General features: G+C 45.2%; 1 protein-coding gene across 1 annotated transcript in view; it reads right to left on the bottom strand.

The window, feature by feature from the left end:
* The window catches only part of slc25a46 (solute carrier family 25 member 46), a 48,617-nt gene extending 32,064 nt beyond the window's left edge, over positions 1-16,553 (bottom strand). The window contains exons 1-3 of the mRNA XM_041185964.1: positions 16,227-16,553; positions 1,639-1,681; positions 1,035-1,092 (exon numbers count right to left, since the gene is read on the bottom strand). Coding sequence (XP_041041898.1) covers positions 1,035-1,092; positions 1,639-1,681; positions 16,227-16,488 — 363 coding nt within the window. The 5' untranslated portion in view covers positions 16,489-16,553. The remainder of the gene's footprint in view (positions 1-1,034; positions 1,093-1,638; positions 1,682-16,226) is intronic.
* Between the last annotated feature and the right edge of the window lie 8,506 nt (positions 16,554-25,059).

Below are 25,059 nucleotides of genomic sequence, written 5' to 3'. Positions count from 1 at the left end.
TACTGCTTCCAACACAATAACGTATGTGTATAATACACAATCCCACCAATAACCATCACGTGGACATCAGCCTGCTTCATTTTAGAGAGCCCCAAGTCACAGTATAAAGAGGATCTCTGGAAATTTCAGGGTTTAAGAACTGACAATATTTACAAACAGAATCAAAAGCAAAATAACTCAATACAGAGTCTGAAGCAAGTGAATATAACATGAAAAAGCAGTTGGAAAATCATTTTGAATTTGTAATAAAAAATTACACTTAAATGCTGCTTTTAGTGTAAAATAATGGCCCTAGGCACTTCACAAGTTTTCAATGTGCAAATCATAAGACATTTTGATAGATGATAAAAGCATTTTCCCAATTTTTTGCTCTCCTGCCTTGCTGGTGTCAAAGTGCAGAAAGATTTCACAGGCAACAAAAAGCCACTAGTGCTTTGTCAAAGTGACCATTCTTTAATTTAGAATTTAGATAACAAACCTCAGTTAATCATAGCAGGCATCCCAAAGAATCACTTGGTAGCAATCAAATGTGGGAAGCATTGGTTCGTTTACACTTTTCGAGCCCAGAGTGGGAGGTTTGCGAGCAGCAGTACTCCTATTGTTAACTAGGTTGTGGTCATCCAATTTAGCATGAACTGGGAATCAAACCTAGAAATTTCTGGCTTTGATGGTTCAATGCTATACCCAAGCGGTGTCCTTAGTTTCTAAGCACTGGAGAGGTCAGCATCTATATAGATCCCTTCAAATGATATAGTCAAAAACATCAGAAATCTGATTAAGTACTTTGAACAATTTTGCAATACTAGTGTGACTGGCACATTGCAACTGTATAAAGAAAAACCCAAAACTTCTACTTGTAGCTGACCTCAAGCAGGTTCTCAAAACTCTCTGCACCAAACGTCTTGGCATAAAAGCCTTTTGCACATTACAATACTTGTACGCTACATGAATACAAGGCTGTTATATTTAATTTTAATCCTTGCAATCTTCAAGTATATCAAGTCTTCAATCCTCCTCTCGCCAAAATTTCATACCTGACACTGACGCCGAAAAACAATACAGGGATGAGCCAATACATTTTCTGTGAAGAGACTAAATGAAAAAGTAGAATTAGACAAAAGTAAACAGCATAGAAAATACTTCAATGAAGTTCCAACAGACACGTAATTTCTTATCTGTTGTCTGGACATTGTCAATTTATATCTAAATACTGTTTGGACTTGACCCAAACGATGTAACACTTATAATTTCTTTAGCTGAAAATTAATCATTCCAAATTAGATGTTCTTTAACAAAGACCCTACAGCTCAAATGAAATAATGCAAAGTTAACTTAAAGTAAAAATGTAAATCCATATTAAATGTTTCAATTAATTCACTTTAGTTTTATGCATTTGATAGTGCACACTATCTAGTTTTTCCTCTTCCAGTCATAGGCTTTTACGGAATCAAATTTCACCTTTCCCTTGTATAATGCTTATCATGAGAGTGACATCAAGCAGAGCATATAATGTTTAAAATACTTTTTAAAAAAATATATAAATATCCTTTAAATGCAGCATGTTTGGTTTATGAGACAGTAGCCCCAAACTTCAGCTCATGTCAGCAGGAAGTTTGAACAAGAGCATAAATACTGTACCTTGCAAGACCAACACCAAACCCTGCAAATCTATTTAACTGATCTGTAACAAAGAGAGAGAAAATGTTACCATAATTGACTTTTCAAACTATATGCAACACCTATTAATTACATTTACCAATTCGTTCTCCATCCAGTACACTTTGTTCTGGCATGAAAGCATCGAATGAGTGTTTGGTATGAAGCCAACAATATAACTTCAAAATCCAGGGAATTTTCATAATAGGGTCAATACTGACTCAATGTTAAACCATTTTACTGGTATTGCATCCTGCTAGTGTTCATATTATTCTCATGTAGTCACCGTACATTCAACTCTTATATGATTAAATATCTCAGTTAATATTCAATTTTGCAAAATATGTATGTTACATATCTTGACATTCCATGCACGGATTTTAATTAAAGCAGACAGATACTGATGGTGCAAATATAACTTGGCTCAGATCATTCTTGCATAGGAGCTGCATGTGACAAAAGCACAGATACTAGCTTGTGAAGTACTTGTGTTATAAAAAGGCGGCTCCCTGTAAGGACAAAGGGAGAAATGCATAGAAGGGAAATTACTCTGATCCTTTTATTAAAAAAGGTCCTGATTATAGTTCACTGCCCCCAAACTACACTATGTATGCATATCTTGAATAATGCAGCAAAAATTTAACAGGTTAAAAAAATTTATGTTGCATTGTGTATTTTTAAATTTGCACAAAAAATATATATCGTTTGCACTAACATTTTTGGGAATAAAGGCAAAAAGCATTTTACGTTCTTCATAGGATATACAGCACAGAACAGGCCATTCAACCCCACCAGTCCATGCCTGTGATTATGCTTCATTCAAGCTTCCATCTTTTCTCATCTAAATCTACCATTGCAACCATTTATTTTCTTCTCCCTCATATTTAACTAGCTTCCCCTTGAATGCAAATATACTCTTCCCTTCAATCAATCCCTATGATAGAGAGTTCCACATTCTTATCACTCTTGTGAAGAAGTTTTTCAGAATTCTCTATTGGCTTTCTTGATGACTATCTTCTGTTGATGGCCTCTAGTTATGCTCTCCCCTATAAGAGGAAATATTCTCTCTGCATACATTCTATCAAAACCTTTCATAATTTTAAAGACCACCTTTTTCCCCAGGACAAAGAGACCTAGCTTGTCAGTCCCTTCCTGATATGTATACCCACGCATTTCTGTTATCATCCTTGTAAATCGTCTCTGTACCCTCTCCAGTGCCTTTAGATTCTTTTCTATAATATCGCAACCAGATCGGCACGCAGTTCTTTAAGTTTGGTCTAACCAAGGTTGATTACAGGTTTAGCATAACTTCCTTACTTTTCAATTCTATCCACCTAGAAATCAAGAAATTACAAGCTTGGTTTGCTTTTTGTTTTGGTCTTGCTAACCTGTGACAGATCTTCTAGGGATTACTGTATTTGTACTCCAGTATCTCCAACTCAGACTTGCATCTTCCAAGTAATAACCTCCCTACTCTACGCACCAAAACATAGCAGCTCACATTTATCAGTCTTGAACTTCATTTACCAATTATTTGTCCACTCTGCGAGTTTACTAATGTCCTTCTGTAATTTGTTGCAGACTGACTGGATTGTTGGCATGGACTCAATGGGCCAAATGGTTAGTAAGTGACTCTGACCCCTTCTCAGTATTGACTCACCACCAGGCCCTCCCCCCACCCCACCCAAATTTGGTGTCAACTGCAAAGTTAAAAATTGATTCCAAAGTGTTAATGTAAATTGTGAACATCCTTGCAACTATAAAATACAGATTTTGCACGGACTGGAAATAACTAGCAGCAGGTGCCATTAGTGCAGTACAGACATGTCAGAAAATAAAAACTAAACAACTGAAAAATATAAATCCAAAGGCAAATCACAAAGCAGTAGTAAGATGATAAATGGGAGAAGGTTATCTACAGTGTATTCTCAGTATTTGGAAATGATTTATAAAGAATCATTAATCCTGCTCAAGGCATAATGTTATCCAATCTACAGATGCATAGTGCAAGTAACTGAACAGGTGCAGGATAACTATTTGAGAATAACATACTGATCAATTAGTGTAATGCCACTTTGCTATACCAAGATTAAAACATCTGATTGTAAACACATTACAATAGCCTGTAACCTCTGAGCTTCCAGGAAACGTAACTGGGGGGGAGTAGAACCCAAAGGTGTGCTGGGGAACCCCCCACCACTCCCAGGAGTTCCCAAGTAAGGATTGCCTGGCAAGTTCAAGCTTCCCGTTGTCCTGCAATCAGAACCATCTGATACTTAGCTGGCAGGGGAGAGACCTTCATCGCGTTTCTGCCAGGGAAAGAGCAATGGCTATAACCAGTCAAACCCCTTACCATGGGGTACCTAACACCATCCGAGTCATGGTGAAGGGTAGCGAGCAAGGAACAGGAATGGATAGGACCTTCTTCACGAAGAGGATCTTATTCAAGCTATGTGGTTTTGAGACTGCGGATATCTACTGCCTACAGGATTTCCCCAGCGCTGGTTTCTTTGATGTGACCTTCAAGCATGTGGCAGCTTGTGTCAAACTCCTGAAGGTGTTTGAGGAAAAGAAAGACCTGCCAGAAATGAAGATCCTGACGGCGGAGCCGCTCTTTGTTCTACTGTTGCATCGTGAACGGGTTGCGACGGTGCATCTGTACAACCCCTACGTCCCTGTCGCTGACGTGCTCACCTTCCTTACCAGGTACTTCGATAAGGTTGGGAGCTGCACTGAAGTTAAAGATAATTTGGGGATCTGGACATGTAAACGCCAGGTTAAGGTAACGCTCAAGACCGATGGTAAGGGAGCCGTTTTCCAACCCCCTTCCAGATTCGCTATCGGGGGAAGCCGTGGTTACCTTGTCTACGCTGGGCAATCCAAACTTTGTCGCTCATGCGGCAAGTCTGGTCATGTGGCGGCCAATTGCAGTGCTGTCCTCTGCAAGAACTGCAAAAAGGGCACCAGACAAAAGATTGTAAACAGGCTAAGTGCTGCAACCTGTGTGGCGAGGCAAGTCACCTCTACAAGACCTGCCCCAAACGTTGCCGTACTTATGCACAGGCAGCTAAAGCCAACGAGGGGGAAGCAGAAGAAATGCCTCGTGTCACACCAATCACCAAGGCCCCCAGGGAAAACATCGGGACAAAGGAGGACACAGAGAGAGACAAGGTGGAGGAAAAAATTGAGGCAGCAGACAGCCAATCAACAGCACTGCCCCCTGAACCTCCCACTCCTCAGGAGAGCGAATCAACGGAGGAGGAGGAGGCAGCAGTGGGAAAGCAGCAGGGGGAGTGGCAGCTGGTGAAGAGAGCCAAAAGGAAGAAGGGGCTAAAAAGAAACCAAGCCACTTCCCAGACAAGAGTCAAGAGGCGTCTCCTATCCGACACGGATAACAAGAGCAGCAGCTCTTCGGACGAAGAAGGGCCAGGGCGGCGCCAACAGAAGAAGCGGCAAAACGCTAGGGAGTTGGAGGACGAGTCACCCAAGCTCCAGAACATTGGTGACAATGAGGAGACCAGCGCACCCCAACTTGGCCCACAACCCAAAGAGGCCAGTGCACCACAACCCCAGGAATCTGGGAGCAGTGAGGCGCTCAGCGCACCCCAGCTCCGGGAAGCCGGGAGCAGCAACGCCCCAGAGGGGGAGAGGATTGGAGAAGCTTCTCCAACAGAGGACATTTCAAACCCCGCTCTCTGCACGGACCCCCAGATGCCACCCGAGCAGAACATCTCCAATGGGGAGGTTCAGGACGCTTTCCTCAGCCCATCCCAAGTGAAGCAATTTGAACACACCACGGGCATGAAGGAACTCTCAGAGACAACAGGTTTGGTAAGCGACTAACTGCTTTAAAATGGGTGTAAAGATTGTATCCAATAAATGTGCGTAGCATTAAATCTACTACACGATGTGTTGCGACCTTGGACTACCTTGCCAAGGTCAAAGCTGACCTGTTGTTTCTGCAGGAGTGTGCGATACCGCACCTCAGCTCCTACAGGCAATGGTCACGATAGTGGTCCCATGGGCCATTGATCTGGTCGGGAGGAAACGACTCTCGTTCCTCCGGCCTGGGGATTCTGCTGCGGGGAGGCAGCTTCATCATCTCCCAGGTTAAGGAGGTGGTGGACGGGCGCCTCCATCGTAGCAGACGTAATGTACAAGAACGCTCCACTCCGGTTAATTAACGTCTACGCCCCGTCACAAGGGGCTGAGCGGCTGGAGGTTTTTCAGCAGCTCCCACAGCTACTGGCAACCTCCAGGCCGGTCATTCTGGGCGGTGACTTCAACTGCATCATCGATGCGGCTGGACGATCCAGCAGGGCCGACAGCAGATTGGACGCTACATCCAGATCCCTGATGGAAACAGTAAAGGATGCCAAGCTGCACGACGTCTTCAGCAACCCTGCAGATGGAGCGCAGCGTAGATACACCTGGTCGCGGCCTGACGGGTCCGTCTGTTCCAGGATAGACTTCCTGTTTGTGTCCCGCGCATTTGCAGTCAGATCCACCGACGTCAAGCCGGTGTTCTTCTCTGACCACTGCCTCCTACTGGCTGACTGCCACTTAGAGAAGGACCAGAGGGTTGGCAGGGGGGCATGGAAGCTAAACGTGCAACTGCTGACCCCAGAGAACATTGAGGAGCTCAAGAGGGATTACAAAGGTTGGAGAACGATGAAACCCCACTTTGAGTCCCTGACACACTGGTGGGAAGCGATCAAGGGAAACATCAAGAGGTTTTTCATCCTCAAAGGCACCCAGAAAGCTAGAAAGGAACAGAGGGAAATGTCCCGACTCCAGAAAAACATGCAGAATCTGCTCTGGCTGCGGTCGATGGGGGTCGATATCAAGGAGGAACTCCAAGAGGTGAAGAGCCAGTAAGCCTCGCTTTTTGCCTCGGAGGCCTCCACGATCATCTTCCGTTCCAGAGTCCGCTCTGTAGAGCAGGATTATACGTGCTCACGTTTCTTCTTCCAAAAGGTACACAGAGAGAGCTCTGTGCCTGAAGGAAGAAGACGGCTCAGTTAAGTCATTGCAATCTGACATTTTGAGGATTAGCAAATCCTTCTATGCCGGATTGTATGACATAAAGCCCACAGACAGCACGGCCTCCCAGTCCTTCCTGTCCTCTATCACGGAGGTCTTAGATGACAGTACACGGGAGAGTCTGGACAAAGCGCTAACTCCTGACGAACTGACTGAGGCCTTTGAGTCCTTCGAGAAGAGTAAAACTCCCGGAAGCGACGGCTTGCCGGCGGAGTTGTATTCGGCTCTGTGGGACTGGATCGGCCCAGACCTGCTAGAAGTGTACGAGAGTATGCTCCTGGCTGGCAGTATGTCAGAATCCATGAGGAAAGGCATTATCACCCTCATCTACAAGCACAAGGGGGAAAGGGAGGAAATTAGAAATTGGCGACCTATTTCACTGTTGAATGTGGACTATAAAATTCTGTCCAAGGTCATCGCCAATCGGGTCAAATCCGCTCTGGAATTGGTGATCCACCCTGACCAGACCTGCACTGTGCTGGGCAGGAAGATCTCTGACAGCCTCGTGCTGCTCAGGGATACGATTGCCTACGTACAGGACAGGGGTGTGGATACCTGCCTCATCAGCCTGGACCAGAAGAAGGCCTTTGACAGAATATCGCACACCTATATGGTGGATGTGCTCTCCAAAATGGGGTTTGGGGAGGGAATTCACAATTGGATCCAACTGCTCTACACTAACATCAGTAGTGCAGTCTCAATCAATGGGTGGGAATCAGATAGCTTTCCAATTAAATCTGGAGTCAGGCAGGGCTGCCCTCTCTCGCCTGTTCTTTTCGTGTGTTGCATAGAACCCTTTGCTGAGTCCATCAGGAAGGATCCGGGCATAAGAGGAGTGACGATCCCAGGTAGTGGAGGCACTCAGATCAAAGTCTCCCTGTACATGGACGATGTCACCATCTTCTGCTCTGATCCGCTGTCGGCGCACAGACTTATCCACATCTGCGACCAGTTCGAACTGGCCTCGGGAGCCAAGGTAAATCGTGGGAAGAGCGAGGCCATGTTCTTTGGGAACTGCACTGACCGATCCTTTGTCCCCTTCACTGTCAGGGCTGATGGCCTGAAGGTGCTGGGGATATGGTTCGGAGGGACCAGGGCACGCGTTAGAAACTGGAAGGAGCGAGTGTCTATGGTGAAAAGGAAACTGGGCATGTGGGAGCAACGCTGTTGCTGAACGTGGCGCAGGTCTGGCCCATTCCACACTCCTGTGTGGTGGCGATCACCCGAGCCATCTTCCGCTTTATCTGGAGGTCGAAAATGGATCGTGTCCGCAGGGACACGATGTACAAGCCTCTAGATAAAGGGGGAAAAAATGTGCCCAACATCGCCCTCATACTGATGGCCACCTTTGTGTGCGGTTGCATCAAGCGGTGTGTAGACCCTCAGTATGAAACACCAAGTGTCACTACATGCTGAGGTTCTACCTGTCCCCGGTGTTGCGAAGGATGGGTCTGGCCACGATGCCGCGGAACGCTCCAAGTAGTTGGACCGTGCCGTACCACCTGTCCCTCGTGGGAAAATTTATGCAGAAAACACCTTCGATCACAAGTCCATCAGGCAGTGGTCAGCACGTAACATCTTAAAGGCCCTGAGGGAAAAGGAGAGGGTGGATCCTGTGGGATGGTTCCCTGAGCAGACTGACAAAGTAATTTGGCAGAATGCCTCATCACCAGAACTTTCCAACAAACACCAAGATGTAGCTTGGCTGGTGGTGAGAAAGGCCCTCCCTGTAAGATCCTTCCTACACGCCAGGAGTCTCACCCCATCTGAACGTTCCCCTCGAGGAGGCTGTGTTGGGGAAGAGACCGTTGTTCACCTCCTTGTAGATTGTGTCTTTGCAAAGAAGGTCTGGAGAGGGATGCAGTGGTTGCTGTCGAGGTTCATCCCGAGCAGTTCTGTGACAGAGGACTCTGTGCTCTACGGGCTGTTCCCAGGGACACACACCGAGACAAACATCAACTGCAGCTGGAGGATCATCAACTCGGTGAAAGACGCTCTTTGGTCTGTCTGAAACTTGTTGGTTTTCCAGCGCAAAGAGTTGTCCCCGACCGAGTGTTGCAGACTAGCACTTTCCAAGGTCCAGGACTACGTGCTGAGGGACTCAGTTAAGCTTGGGGCAGGCGCCGCAAAGGCGCAATGGGGAAGGGTCGCTGCCTAAGACCCTTCTGCCACAGTGCACTGGGGGGCTGGGAACTGTAAAGAGCCCCTCAGTCTGTACAGATTAAAATGTATGTCTGCCAATGATTGAAATATTCATTGTTTTTTCTGATACACCTTGTGTTTCAGTTTGTAAAAGTTGAACCTGTTTGTATTTTTGTAATGGTGATTTAAAATGTTCGAAATGTTTTTGAAGATTTATGAATAAAGTATATTTTTGCAAAAAAAAAAAATCAGAACCATCTGAGCGCGATTTAGATCACAAACTTGGGAAGGTTCCTACTGTCTTGCAGTAATTGCTACCCAGGAGAAGTTTGAGAAAAATAACACTTCTAACTCCTGGGTAACCATTGTACTGAATCCCCATGGGGCCACTCTCCCTAAACACCTGACCACCACCCCGCTCCCCCCTCACTGACCACCCAAACCCCCACCCCCCTCACTGACCACCCAACCCCCCCACCCCCACGCCCCCCCCAACCCCCCACCCCATCCCCTCACTGGCCACCCACCATCCCACCCCCTCACTGACCACCCCACACCTGACCAGGCACGAGTCGGAAAGTTCGGCAATAAAGGAGCAGCTGGATTTCCAGAAGTAACTTGGAGCAGAGCGACAATCCAACTCTGATTGCCACTCTACAGAAGTTCAGGCCCAATATATTAAAAAACACTTGCACAATAACAATCGCTGGCATTTATCTAGTAATCTAATAAATCAGAGCTGTTATCAAACAAGATCTGATACCAACCCACTTAAGGAGCTATTAGGGCCAATAATCAAAAGCTTGGTCAAAAGGAGAATCTTAAAGGAGGAAAGAGAGAGGCAGAGCTATTTAGGAAGGGAATTCTAGAACTTAGGACCTTGGTAGCTAGAGAAATTTTCTCAAAGACGGAAAGATTAAAACCAGGGATGGTCAAAAGGCCAGAATAGGAGGGGCAATGATCTCTCAAAGGGTTGTACGGCTGGAGCAATTGCAGACATAGGGGAGGGACATGGCTATGGAGGGACTGGAAAAGAAGGATGAAGATTTTAAAACCAAGGCGCAGAAATATGCTTATGCACACATTTAACAAACTGCCTCTATTCAAAACAGCTACATGTATTTTCTTCTGTTCAACTGTTATGATTTGATCAAAATTTAATTCTGCCCAGTTCTGTCAGATCTACAAACTTTGGATTCCAAGATGATTTCTAATCCTGGTGACATCTCATATCATGCATTCTCGTATCATCTCCATTCCATCAGTCCCTTTAATCTCTCAGGTCATCTTGCTCGCTCCTGAAAATTTGCTGATCACCATAACCCTAAGAAAAGGGATGAATCTTATCCTCAAACTACTTTTTTAACATTAACACTTACTGTGCTCAAGGCTAGCTAGATTTCCTTCAAAATGTTCTGTGTTTGCATTAGTTGTTCAATCTGACCCTTAATCCATTGAAACCATAGAAATGTTACAGCGCAGAAAGAGGCCATTCAGCTCAAGTCTGCGCTGGCCAAAAAGAGAACTAAGAGCAACTAGCTACCTAATTTAATCCCACTTTCTAGCACCTGGTCCATAGCCTTGCAGGTTACATAACTTCAGGTGCAGATCCAGGTATCTTTTAAATTAGTTGAGCGTTTCGGCCTCAACCACCAATTCAGGCAGTGAATTCCAGATGCCCATCACCCTCTGGGTGAAAATGTTTTTCCTCATGTCCCCTCTAATCCTTCTACCAATCACCTTAAATCTATGACACCTGGTAATTGACCCCTCAGCTGGGGGAAAAAAACAGGTTTTTCTTGTCTAGCCTATCTAGGCCCTTCATAATTTTGTACACCTCAATGAGGTCACCCCTCGGCCTCCTCTGTTCTAAGGAAAACAACCCTAGCCTATCCAATCTTCCCTCATTGCTGCAACTTCAAGCCCTGGCAACATTCTTGTGAATCTCCTCTGTACTCTCTCCAGTGCAATTATGTCCTACCTATAATGTGGTGACCAGAACAGTACACCAAATTCCAGCCTTGGCCTAACCAGCATTTTATACAGTTCCATCATTACATCTGTTTTTGTATTTGATACCTCGTCCAATAAAGGAAAGCTTTCCATATGCTTTCTTTACCACCTTATCCAACTGCCCTACCATCTTCAGAGGCCTGTGGACATGCACTCCAAGGTCTCCCACATCCTCATCCTCTCTCAATAACTTCCTGTTTACTGAGTGTTCCCTTGCTTTGTTTGCCCTCCCCAAATGCATTACCTCACATTTCTCTGGGTTGAATTCCATCTGCCACTTTTCGACCAAGCCATTGAAGATATTCTGGAGACAACAGCCATCCTTTTCACTATCAACTACATAGCCAATTTTTGTATCATCTGCAAATTTCCCAATCATGCCTCCCACATTTAAGTTCAAATCATTAATATCTATAACGTACTGCAAGGTCCCCAACACAGACCTCTGGAATGCCACTGGAAACCACTTTCCATTCGCAAAAACATCCATTGACTATTACCCTTTGTTTCCTGTTGCTGAGCCAATTATGGATCCAACTCACTTCCTTCCCCTGTATCCCATGGGGTTTCACTTTTCTGACCAGTCTGCCATGTGGGACCTTGTCAAATGCCTTACTAAAATCCACGTAGACAACATCGACTGCACTACACTCATCAATCCTCCTTTCCTCAAAAAATTTAAACTAGTAAGACACGATCTTCCCCCAACAAAACCACGCTGAGTATCCCTGATTAATCCGTGCCTTTCTAAGTGACAGTCTATCCTGTCTCTCAGAAATGATTCCAATAATTTGCCCACAACCGAAGTCAGACTGACTGGCTTATCCCTTGCACTCTTTAAATAACGAAACAACGTTCGCAGACCTCCCATCCTCTGGTACCTCACCTGTATCTAGCGAGGATTGGAAAATGATCCTCGGAGTATCCAACATTTCCTCCCTGGCTTCCTTTAACAGCCTGGGATACAATCCATGCGGTCCTGGTGATTTACCCACCTTTGAGGATGTCAGTCCCTCCAGTACTTCCGCTCTGATTATGCTTATTGTTACTAATACTTCACATTCCTCCTCTGTAGCTAGAATGTCTGCATCATCCCCCTCCTTAGTGAAGACAGAGGCAAAGTACCCATTGAGAACCCTGCTTACATCTTCAGCATCAATACAAGTTACCACATACATCTCGGACAGGTCCTACCCTTTCCTTAGTTATTCTTTTTTGCTCTTAATCCTGGTAAAACATCTTTGGGTTTTTTTTTTTGATTTTACCTGCAAATATTGTTTTGTATCCTCTCTTTGCTTTCCTAATTTCCTTTTTTTAAACTTCATCCCTGCATCTTCTATACTCCTCTAGGCTTTCTACAGTATTAAGAGTTTTGTGACTGTCATAAACTCTCTTTTTCTGCTTTATCTTACCCTGTATGTTTCTGGATAACCGTAAGGCTCTAGATTTGGTAGTTCAGCCCTTTTTCTTTGTGGGGAATATGTCTATACTGTGCCCGTAGAATCTTGCTTTTAAATGTCTCCCACTGGCTCGACACTGTTTTCCCTTCTAGTAGCTGTATCCAGTCCACTTTCACAAGTTCACCTCTCAGCTTCATGAAATTTGTCTTCCCCCAATTTAGAACGTTTATTCTTGTTCTATCTTTGTCCTTTTACAATCTAACTATTATAGTCATAATCGCCAAAATGATCCCTACTGTTACTTCATCCACTTTCCCAACTTCATTCCCGAAGACTAAATCTAGAATTGTTACCCCTCTCGCTGGGTTTGTTTTGTGCTGGCTAAAAAAGTTCTCTTGAATGCAGTTCAAGACTTTTGTGTCCTCTGTGCTTCTCACAATGTTCATATTACAATTGATATTAGGGTAGTTGGAAGTCTCTAACAATTACTGCCCTATTATTTTTGCACTCAGAAATTTGGCTTTGTTCGTTCTTTTAACTCCCTTTGACTATTTGGGGGTCCATAGTACGCTCCCTAGTAGTGTGGCTGCCCATTTTTTATTTCTGAGTTCACCCCATAAGGCCACATTTGATACTTCATTTAGTATATTATTCCTCCTCACAGATGTAATTGCTTCATTAACCAATAATGCTGCACCCCCAAATTTTTTATTCCCCTCACTATCTTGCCTGAAAACTCTATATCCAGGAATGTTGAGCTGCCACTTTTGCCCCTCTTTGAGCCAACTTTCCATTATAGTGATGGTATCGTGCTGCCACGTGTCTATCTGTGCCCTCAGCTGATCAGATTTATTTGCTATACACCTCGGATTTACATATATACCTTTCAACAATGCCAAATTCCTGTGCTGTACACTTTTTAAGCAGATGCTTCTTCTGTCTTTCAGAGTCACTCACTAGTTTTCTATCTTCCATTCCCTGCCCTGAATTTGCCCTCAGGTTCCCATCCCCCGCCAATCTAGTTTAAACCAACCCTAATTACTGCTTAGGAGGTCCTGTTTTTCAATCTCCTTCCTTACTCTCTAAAATTTGCTTTCAGGATTTCATCTCCTTTCCTACTTAATCATTGGTGCCAACATAGACCACGACCTCTGGCTGATCATCCTCCCCAAGAAGAATGTCCTGTGGCCACTCCACAACATCCTTGACCCTGGCACCAGGAAGGCAATATACCATCCTGGAGTCACATCAATGGCCACAGAAACACTGTATTCCATTAAGAGTTCCCAGAGCTTGGTCATTGTCCCCTTTGCCCTATTTTCAAAGTAATGACCTCCTTATATCATCCAAATCCAACAAAATCCACTATCTTGATGATTCACTCTTCATTCATCAATTTTCTTTGGATTACAAATCCTCAAATTTCTAATTCTCTCAATATAATGGCTGACTTATCAAATTATGATCTTGTTCGTCAATAAATGGAATAATAAAAAAAATTGTTTCTTTCATTTCCTCTCGGACATGGGCTAAGTAGCAGTCACCAACTCTTACCTTTGAAGGCACCATTCTTTGTCCTCCCCATCTCAACATTCTTGGCATCATCTTACACCTTAACTACTAAAGTTGCCTCCAAAAAAGGTCAATTTCCTTTTGTTACACTTCCTACCTTTCCATGTTTTAAAGTTAAGCCCGACCAAAACTTCTCCAAGAATTATATCCTCGTACAAGATCAAGGTTTTGATTTGCAATCCCTCGGTCACCTCTAATCTCCATTCCAGTACTGCTTCTTCTCCTTTGTCTATCTTATTGATAATATGGTCAGCAGCCCTCAAATATTTCCACCCGCACCTTTTGAGCTCTGGTTTTCATCCTTTTCACTATTTTAAATAGCGGTAGCCTGCAATTTCTAACAACGAAATAGAACTCATGTCTCTCAATCTTCTTACAAACTTGCTTTTTAAAACCATGGTTAGCTGTCATCTAATCACCAAATCTAGTTTTACTTTGCCATTTCCTTTATCATTATGATATCCTTCACAAAAGGCGCTGGTGCTTCACCTTGATTTCTCAATTTAGCTTTCAACTGAGATAAATGACTGTGTTGTTCCTGCCCAAGTTCATCTGTTTGCTGAATACAATGTTGATTCTTCGGTCTTGTTGGGGACACGCTTCAAGATACTTTCAAAGCTGTCTTATTACATTCCTTACAGAAGCCAGTGATTGTGTCCTCATACTGAAGAGGCTTCTACAGAAAGTGTCAATCCCATTTTGCCAGGGACTTGCATCTGTCAAAACTGAAGGCTTCTTCATTCTCTGGTCAGGCGACAGAGGTGCAACAACTGGTACTTATAAAGCTCCTTTGTGGAGGGAATCTCACAACTGAAGGTATGACTGCCGGAGGAAGTTAGAAATGTGCAAGAGGGTAGAATTGGAGGAATGCAGAGTTTTGAGGAGGTTCGTAAGGCTACAGGAGTTGGCAGAGGACTGGGGAGGATTTCAACACAAGGATGAGTATTTTTAAAGTTGAGGCATTTGGGAACTCGGAGCCAATAAAGATCAGGAAATACAGGATTGATGGGAGAATGGGGCTTAGTGCAAGTTAAGCTATGAGTTGCAGAGTTTTAGATCAGTTCAATCTAATGGATATTGGAAGATGGGAATCCTGCCAGGAAAGCATTCAAATAGTTGGATCTGGTGGTATCAAAGGCACAGATGAGTATATCAGCAGCAGATTGGGCTGAAGCAAAAACAGAAACGGATGATATTACAGAGATCATATGTGTTAATAGTGACGGGAGAAGATATGAGGGTCAGAAACTCAGTTCGAGTCAAATCGAAATTGTTGTTGCAGTTTGGTTCAGCCAGAGACAGGGGCCACAGAGAGTGTTGGAAGTTAGGAAACAGTTTGTGGTGGGGGCTGAGAAAATGGCTTTAGTTTTCCCGATTTTTAACTGGAGAAATTTTCTGCTCATTTCTTCACCCAGAAAGTGGCGAGCCTGTAGAATTTGCTACCACAGAAAGTAGTTGAGGCCAAAACATTGTATGTTTTCAAGAAGGAATTAGATGTAGCTCTTGGGGCGAAAGGGATCAAAGGATATGGGGAGAAAGCAGGAGCAGGCTATTGAGTTGGATGATCAGCCAAGATCATAATGAATGGTGGAGCAGGCTCAAAGGGCTGAGTGGCCTACTCCTGCTCCTCTTTTTCTATGCTTCTATCCAGAACTGCTTGTAAAACAAGCAGTTTGACAACACGGATAGTGGGTCAAGAGGGTTTGAGGTGACAAGGTAGGTGTTGTAGCATACACGTGGAACCTGATGTGTTTTGGAAGATATTGCCAAGGGGCAGCATGTAATTGAGATATAAAGGAGGGGGAGAAGAAGAGAACCTTGAAGGATGCCAGGAACAATCATTCAGGAGTAGAAAGTGAAGTCAATGCAAGAGATTCACTGAGGACTACAGGATATATAAGAAACAAGCAAAGGCAGTCCTATTCAACTGGATGTTCTAATTCAATGCTCAAGAATTGCCAATCCTTTGCAATGTCAACAAAAGCAACTTCAAGGAGGACAGAATGGGAAAGGACTGAAGGCCACGATTTGAGCTCTGGTGTTTGCTTTTGGAAAAAACTAAAAGCGTTCATAATACAGGCCAGCATCACATCCCTGCAATAACTGGGAAACAGACTGATATTTACGAACTCCAACATTGCCAGCCTATTCTACACTCTGGAAGTTGCCGAATGTGAAAATATCAGCCAGGTGGTGCAGACCCTCGCCCCTCCTTCAGCTGCCTCAGTGTCTCAGGTGAGGCGGTCAGGGCACTTTACTACTCACTAGGGGGATTAGCAGGCTCGGTGACAGCGGCTGTACCATCCCGGGGCTTGTTTCCCGAGTCAGTGACCAGTGGCTGCCTGGTCCCAAACGCTATCTGGAGCTGGAGTTGCCGGTAACTTTATTGTAAATACTCGCCAGTGGATCCGGCCGCCGATTCTGGGGCAGCCGCCCCCGCGCTGCCGGCTGGTGTTGTTGCCGCCGCTGGTGCCGGCCTCTCCCCCCAAGGCCCCGGTGCCGGCGCCAGCGCCGGCGCCCGATACCGGCTCTCAGCCATCCAGGGATCGGTACACTCCCATGACCTTGCCTGGATCGCATATCCGCCCGTGGCCGCCGTCACATCCTCGCAACCCCGGGCATTCAGCCCTTCGTTAAAACTCTGCGGCCGCCGGGAATACATCGAAGCCGAGAAGGAAACGGCCAAAAACAGCTCGGCAATTCCCGGGAGGCCGAGTGACACCACCAAACAACAGGAAATTACTTCACCACCGGAAATAGCGTCCCGGCACAATGAATGCTGGGAACTGTAGTCCAAATAGGGGGGGGTTATTTTTTAAAAATCTGCTGCCAGAGCTGCTGAGTTTTTCCAGGTAATTCTGTTTTTGTTTTACAAAAACCCTTGTTGGACTTGTAAGAGTAACCAGCTGCCTGGTGGTATATATGATAGGATTCAACCTCATGGCTCACTGCATCTACATATGTATGGGCTACCCAAGACACACAAAAGTGATGCCTCTTTATGCCCTATCTTATCTATGACCAGTTCTGCACAGCATGAATTGACCAAATGGTTGGGCGAGTTTCTATAGCCAGTTTTAAGCAAGTTTTCCACATATACAGTGAAGGATTCCTTCACCTTTGCAAAGATCATATAAGACCTGTGTAGATAGCAATGTCATGTCCGTGTGCTCGTTCAACGTTGCCAGCCTATTCACCAATGTACCACCCAAGGAAGCCATGAACATTTGCACGCATCATGATATCATGGCAAACTAGATGCACTGACAATGTCTGAATCTGCATTCGTTGAACTTATGAACTCAGCAAACTGTGCAGTCGAGTTCAGTTTTAATGCCATCATGTTTGCCCAAGTAGATGTTGTTGCCATGGAATCCCTTCTAGGCCCAGCTCTCACAAACATCTTTATTGGTTTCCACGAGAAGCGTCTCTTCAATGGAATTACACCTAACCTCTTACCGCTTGCATATTTCCGATTTGTAGATGATACATTTTGATACGTAGATGATGTATTTGGACCTGTAGTTGCATGTAAGAACTTTGTTAAACACCTTAATGGGCTGCATCCTGTGCTCAAATTCATTTTTGAAATGGAGCAGTCAAATAAGCTCCCTTTTCTTGACTTGAGAATTGCTACTTGAGAAGTCTGTCAGTGGTTTCTCTACTACTCTCTACTGCAAGCCTACCTTCACTGGTCAATATACATTTTGGGATTCCGACTGTTCCACGTGCTATAAGATTGGCCTTATCGGCAACCTTATAAATAGGGCCCAAGCCTTTTGCTCACCATCAAAGCTTGATACTGAAATAGGATGCATTAAAGCCATCCTACGGGATAATGGCTACGCTGAACAGGTCATTGCTTGCAGTATATCATGCAAACTCGTGAATGGGCCTAAGGCCACCATTCCGACCCTGAAAAGTGCCAGTCCGCCTCAGATTACCCTGGAAGGATAAGGTGTTTCAAAAATATGAGCAACAGTTGAAGCTAACCGTGCACACAGTTACTATGCAGTAGCAACACGAGTGGTAATCTCCATTGGCAGGATGCTGCCATCAAGCCAGAAAGATGTTTGCTCATCACAGAAATGAGTAAGGTGGTATATGAATTTCAGTATCAGTGTGATGCTGGGTATGTAGGCCATACATCCCAACAACTGGTGGATTGTATCAAACCGCACGTTCTTTTGACTGTTCGCAACAGACAACAGTTGAGTACTGACTACACTCAACCAGACTATGCTTGCCCGTGATCGGCGGGCCAATTAAAGCCCGATCAGCGTGACGTACACCTGGTAGCACTCAGCGCTACCTGTGTGGGTGGGAGGGAGGAGGGAGAGTCGGGGCCTGCACTCTTTCGCGCATGCATGTGAAAAAGTGCAGAAATCTCCCTGAGTTGCCTCGGGCAGATAAGTAGATGTTGAAAAGTTGCAAAAGAAAAGAGAAAATAAAATTATTCAGACATGTCCCCTCATGTGACTGTCACATGAGCTGAGATATGTTTATGAGTTTTAATAAAAAATTTTATTTTATTTATAAAACCTTCGTGAAACCACAATCCGCCCGTGGATGAGGTTTCATGAAAAATGCGAAGGCCGCTTGGGTTCTTCACCGGCCTCCCAACCTTAAGGTTGGATGGGCAGTTTTCTCAATAGGGTTAATTAGTTTATTATGGCCTTAATAGGCCTTTTGACAGTTTGGCGGATGCGCAGTCAAACTAAAGATTGGACTGACGCATGGTGATGTCGGGACGCACGCCTGACATCACCGCACTTCATTTTATTCGTTGGCGTGCGGGGCCCACCCCCGCATGCCGACGGGAAAATTTTCCCCATAGTGTCCAACATTGGATGTTATTCTGCAATCGAACAACACTTGCTGAACAATCCTGATTGTAAAAATTACACTGAAACCAGTTTAAGATTATCAGTTGGCCTTCTGGTGTGACTCACTTATGCATGCTAGAAGCCGCATATGTTCACACAGCCCTGTGCTTTAAAGGCAGAAGGAGCATGTCCACACATTAGTCCTTTTCCAACTGAACAAAAGCTTGGGGAAACCACCATTCCCTGGGTAATTGCCCATGGCAATACCTTGACCAATCAGAGTTTGCATCTGAAACAAAAGCTTGGCTATTAATGGTCCCCTGCCACATTCTCCATGGCAATGCCTCTAGCAATCAAGAGTCGACTTGCAAACCAATCAAAACACTCTTCTCATGCAGTGTAAATTGTTGTTCCCTTTACTATTGGTTTATTTTGCATAGCTGTAGAGCCAAAGAGAGCCAAACAGAGCAAAACGGAGCCAAACAGAGCCAAGCAGAACCAAACAGAGCAAAACATAGCCACACAGAGCCAGACAGAGCAGGACAGAACCAAACAGAGCAAAACAGAGCCAAACAGTGCCAAACAGAGCCAAAGAGAGCCTTACAGAGCAAAACAGAGCCTGGCAGAGCCCAACAGCGCTGAACAGAGCATGGCACAGCCAACCTGTGCTGAACAGAGCAAAACAAAGCCCAACAGAGCCAAACAGATCAAAAGAGAGCCAAACAGAGCATAACCGAGCTGAACAGATCCAAGCAGAGCCAGTCAGAGCCAAACAGAGCAAAGCAGAGCCAAACAGAGCAAATCAGAGCCTGTCAGAGCCAAACAGAGCAACACAGAGCCAAACAGTGCTGAACAGAGCCAAAAAAAGCCGAACAGAGCCAAACAGAGACAAACAGAACCAGACAGAGCAAAACAGAGCCAAACATAGCAAAACAGAGCCAGACAGAGCTAGGAAGAGCAAAACATAGCCAAACAGAGGAAAACAGCCAAACAGAGCCACACAGAACAAAACAGAGCCAAACAGAGCAAAATAGAGCCAAGCAGAGCCAAAAAGAAACAAACAGAGCCAGACAGAGCAGAACAAAGCCAAACAGAGCCAAATAGAGCCAAACAGAGCAAAACAGAGCACAACAGAGCCAAGCAGAGCCAAACACAGCAAAACAGAGCATTGGCAGAGGCAAACAGAACAAATCAGAGCACAACACAACCAAACAGTGCTGAACAGAGCCAAACAAAGCCCAACAGAGCCAAGCAGAGCCAATAGAACAAAACAGAGCCACACAGTACCAAACAGAGCTGAACAGATCCAAACAGAGCGAAACAGAGACAAACAGAGCCAATGAATGCCAAATAGAACAAAAAAAGGCCAAACATAGCAAAACAGAGCCAAGCAGAGCCAAACAGAGTGCAGCATAGCCAAAGAGAGCCAGACAGAGCCAAACAGAGCAGGACAGAGCCAAACTGATCATATTCTCTTAGACCAGTCATTTTAAGAATGGCAGTCCAGGTTCCCAAAGATAAGATGGTGCCGAAGGACGGGCCAGACAGTGGGAGTGAAGTGCTTTTCCGCCCTCTTTCATTCTTTGCACCACATGGAATTGTAGAAAAATCTCACCAGAAAGCAAAACGATTTCGACAAATTCTAAAAGGAGCTGTCGAAAGGAAACTCAGTGGTGATTTAAGTCGCCAATATAATGTCCAAATGAACATCGGTCTTATTTTAAAATAATATAGAAAACGACATGGTATTTGGAGGTTCAGAGTCGAAAGCCCCGACAAGAGGCAGTACTTCAGGCTAAACAACAGGTAACAAGATTAAATCATGACAAGCAGAGCAAAACAAAGCGAAGCATAGCCAAACACAGCCAAACAGAGCAGGACAGAACCAAACTGATCAAAATAGAGCCAAACAGTACTAAATAGAGCCAAACAGAGCACAATAGAACCAAAGAGAGCCAAACAGAGCCAAGCAGAAAAAAACAGAGCCAAACAGAGCAAAACAGAGCCAAACAGAGCAACACAGAGCCATACAGAGCTAGACAGAGCCAAGCAGAGCCAAACACAGCCAAACAGAGCAGGGCAGAGCCAAACTGATCAAAACAGAGCCAAACAGTACCAAATAGAGCCAAACGGAGCACAATAGTGTCAAAGAGAGCCAAACAGAGCAAAACAGAGCCAAGCAGAGTGAAACACAGCAAAACAGAGCCTAGCAGAGCCAAGCAGAGCGAAACAGAGCGGGACAGAACTAAACAGAGCTAAACCGAGCCAAATAGAGGAAGACAAACAAAACAGAGCCAAACAGAGAAAAACAGAGCTGAACAGAGCGAAACAGAGCAACACAGAGCCAAACAGAGCAAAACAGAGCCAAGCAGAGCCAAATAGAGTGAAGCATAGCCAAAGAGAGCCAGGCAGAGCCAAGCTGATCAAAACAGAGTTAAACAGAGCTAAACAGTACCAAACAGAGCAAAACAGCAAGAAACAGAGCCAAACAGAGCCACACAGATCAAAACAGATCCAAACAGAGCAAAATAGAGCCAAGCAGAGCCAAAAAGAGCCGAACAGAGCCAAACAGAGCAAAACAAGGCCAAACATAGCAAAACAGAGCCAGACGGAGCCAGAGATAAAAAGAGCATAAGAAGGCCAAACATCGCAAAACAGAGCCAAGCAGAGCCAAACAGAGCAGAACAGAACCTGGCAGAGCCAAACAGAGCCAAACAGAGTTGAACAGAGCCAGAAAGAGCAAAACAGAGACAAACAGAGCCAAACAGAGCAAAACAGAGCAAAACAGAGGCAAGCAGAGTCAAACAGAGCAGAACAGAACCTGGCAGAGCAAAACAAGGCCAAATATAGCAAAACAGAGCCAGACAGAGCCAAACAGAGCCAGAAAGAGCAAAACAAAGCCAAACATAGCAAAACAGAGCCAAACAGAACCAAAAAGAGCAAAACTGAGCCAAACAGAGGCAAACAGAGTTGAACTGAGCCAAACAGAGCAAAACAGTGCCAAAAAAAGCCAAAGAGAGCTGGAGAGAGCAAATGAGAGCCTGGAAGAGCCGAACAGAGCAAAACAGAACCAGAAACAGTGTTGAACAGAGCCAGAAAAGGCCCAACAGAGCCAAACAGAGCAATACAGAGCCATTGTGTGCCAAATAGAGCTTGGCACAGCTCACCTGTGCAGAACAGAGCCAAACAAAGCCCAATGGAGCAAAGCAGAGCCAAAGAGAGCCAAACAGAGCAAAGCAGAGCCAGACAGAGTCAAACAGAGCAAAACAAGACCAAACATAGCAGGACAGAGCCAAACAGAGCCGAACAGAGCCAAAAAGAGCAGAACCATTCCAAACAGAGCCAAACAGATCCAAACAGAGCCAATCAGAGCACAACAGACCAAAACAGAGCCAAACACAGCCGGACAAAGCAAAACAGAGCCAAACAGAGCAAAACATGGCCTAAGAGAGCCAAACAGAGCCATACAGTGCAAAACAGATCCAAACAGAGCAAAATGGAGTAAAACAGAGCCACAAAGAGCAAAACAGAGCTGTACAGATCCAAACAGAGCCAATCAGTGCCAAACAAATCCAAGGAGAGCCAAAAAGAGCAAAACAGAGCCTGGAAGAGCCAGACAGAGCAAAGCAGAGCAGAACAGAGCCATAAACAGTGCTGAACAGAGCCAATCAAAGTCCAACAGATCCAAACAGAGCCAAACAGCAAAAGAGAGCCAAACAGAGTCAAACAGAGCGAAATAGAGCAAAACATAGTTGAACAGATCCAAACAGAGTGAAAAAGTGCCACTCAGAGTCCAAAGAGTGCCAAATAGAGCAAAACAAAGCCTGGAAGAGCCAAAGAGAGTGAAGCAGAGCAGAACAGAGCCAAACAGTGCTGAACAGAGCCAAACAAGGTCCAACAGAGCCAAACAGAGCAAAACAGAGCCACAAAGGGCAAAACAGAGCCAAACAGAGCAAAACAAAGCCAAGCAGAGCCAAACAGAGCAAGGCATAGCCAAACAGAGCATTAGGGTGATGATCTGCTTCTATCACTGCTTGTTTGTCCCTACAACCACACCCCCCTCCACTTCTCTCTCTCTCTCTCTCTCTCCACCCCCCCACACACGTACCTTAAACCAGCTTATATTTCAACTCTTTCTTGGACTCGAACTCAAGTTCTGTCGAAGGGTCATGAGGACTCGAAACGTCAAATCTTTTCTTATCCGCCGATGCTGCCAGACCTGCGGAGTTTTTCCAGGTAACTCAGTTTTTGATTAGGGTTAGGGATTGGGTTAGGGATTGGGTTAGGGTCAGGGTCAGGGTTAGGGATAGGGTAAGGTGTTAGATAGGGTTAGGGTTGGGGGTTAGGCTTGGGTTAGGGTTAGGGTTAGCGTTAGGGTTAAGGTTAGGGTTAGGGGTTAAGGTTATTGGTTAGGGGTAGGGTTAGGTTTAGGGAGTAGGTTCAGGGGTTAGGGTTAGGGCATTAGGGTTAGGGTAAGGGTTAGGGTAACAGTTAGGGCATTAGGGTTAGGTTTAGGCATCAGGGTTAGGATTAGGGTTATGTTTAGGGGATTAGGGTTAGGGTTACTGTGAAGGTTAGGGTTAGGATTAGTGTTAGGGTTAGGGTTATGGTTAGGGATAGGGTTAGCATTAGGGTTAGGTGTTAGGGATAGGGTTATGGTTAGGGGTTAGGGTTAGGGTTAGGGTTACGATTAGGGTTAGGGGTTAGGTTTAGGTTAGGGTTAGGGTTAGGGTTTACTGTTAGGTTTAGGTGTTGGGTTAGGGTTAGGGTTGGGATCAGGGGTTATGGTTAGCGTTAGGTGTAGGTGTTAGGGTTCGGGGTTAGGGTTAGGCGTTTGGGTTAGGTTTTAGGGTTAGGGTTAGGGGTAGGGGATTGGGTTAGGGATAGGATTAGGGTTAGGGTTTAGGGTGAGTGTTAGGGTTAGGGTTAGGGGTTCCGTTCAGGGTTAGGGTTTGGGTTAGGGTTAGGGTTAGGGGTTAGGGTTAGGGTTAGGTTTTAGGGGTTAGGTTTACGGTTAGGGTAAAGGATCGTGACAATGCATTAGGGTAAAGGTTAGGGTTAGTGTTAGGGTTAGGATTAGGTTTAGGGCTAAGGATAGGGTTAGTGTTATTGTTAGGGTTAGGGCTAGGGTTAAGGTTAGGGTTAGGAGTTAGGGTTAGGGTTAGGGGATCAGGGTTAGGGTTAGGGTTAAGAGGTTAGGGTTGGGGTTTGGGCATTAGGGGTTAGGGGTTAGGGTTTGGGTTAAGGTTGGGTTATGGTTAAGGTTAGCGGTTAGGGTTCGGGTTAGGGTTAAGGTTAGGGTTAGGGTTGGTGTTAGGGTTCGTGGTTAGGGGTAGGGCTAGGGTTAGGGTTAGGTTTATCGCTTAGGGTTAAGGTTAGGTTTGGGGTAGTGTTAGGTTTAGTGTTAGGGGTAATGGTAGCTGTACGTTTAGGGGTAGGGTTCGGGTTAGGGCTAGGGAGCGTGACATTAGGGTTAGTGATAGGTTTCGGTTTAGGGTTAGGGAAAGTGTTAGGGTTAAGTGTTAGGGTTAGGGTTAAGGGTTATGGCTAGGGTTAAGGTTAGGGTTAAGGTTAGGGTTAGGGTTGGGGTTAGGGTTCGGGGTTAGGGGTAGGGTTAGGGTTAGGGTTAGGTTTATCGGTTAGGGTTAAGGTTAGGTTTAGGGGTAGTGTTAGGGTTAGTGTTAGGGGTAGGGGTAGCTGTACGTTTAGGGGTATGGTTCGGGATAGGGCTAGGGAGCGTGACATTAGGGTTAGTGTTACGTTTAGGTTTAGGGTTAGGGTTAGCGTTAGGGTTAAGTGTTAGGGTTAGGGTTAAGGGTTATGGCTAGGGTTAGGGTTAGGGTTTGTGTTAGGGTTAGGGTTAGTGGTTAGGGTTAGGGTTTGGGTTAGGGGTTAGGGTTCGGGGTTTGGGTTAGTGTTAGGGTTAGGGTTAGGGGTTAGGGTTAGGGTTAGGGTTTAGGGCAAGGGTGAGAGTTAGGGTAAGGGGTTAGGGTTAGTGTTTGGGTTAGGGTTATGGTTAGGGGTTAGGGTTAGGGTTAGTGTAAGGGTTAGGGGTTCGGGTTAGGGTTCGGTTTAGTGTTAGTGTTAGGGATTGGCTTCGGGTTAGGGTTATGTTTAGAGGTTAGGGTTAGGTTTAGGGTGTTAGGGTTAGGGGGTTGGGGTTAGGGGGTTAGGGTTAGGTTGAGCGGTTTAGGGTTAGGGTTAGGGATAGGGGTAGGGTTAGGGTTATGTGGTTAGGGTTAGGGTTAGGGTTAGGGGGTTAGGGGGTTAGTGTTAGTGTTAAGGTTAGGCTTCGGGTTAGGTGGTAGGGTTAGGGTTAGTGTTTAGGGTTAGGGTTAGAGTTAGGGTGAGGGGTTAGGGGTTAGGGTTAGCGTTATGGTTAGGTTTAGGGTTATGGTTAGGGGTTA

This window comes from Carcharodon carcharias, chromosome 4 (assembly GCF_017639515.1).
Source record: "Carcharodon carcharias isolate sCarCar2 chromosome 4, sCarCar2.pri, whole genome shotgun sequence".
In the NCBI taxonomy this organism is placed as follows: domain Eukaryota; kingdom Metazoa; phylum Chordata; class Chondrichthyes; order Lamniformes; family Lamnidae; genus Carcharodon; species Carcharodon carcharias.
Note: the sequence above shows the minus strand (reverse complement) of the source record. Positions and strands in the feature narration are given on the sequence as shown.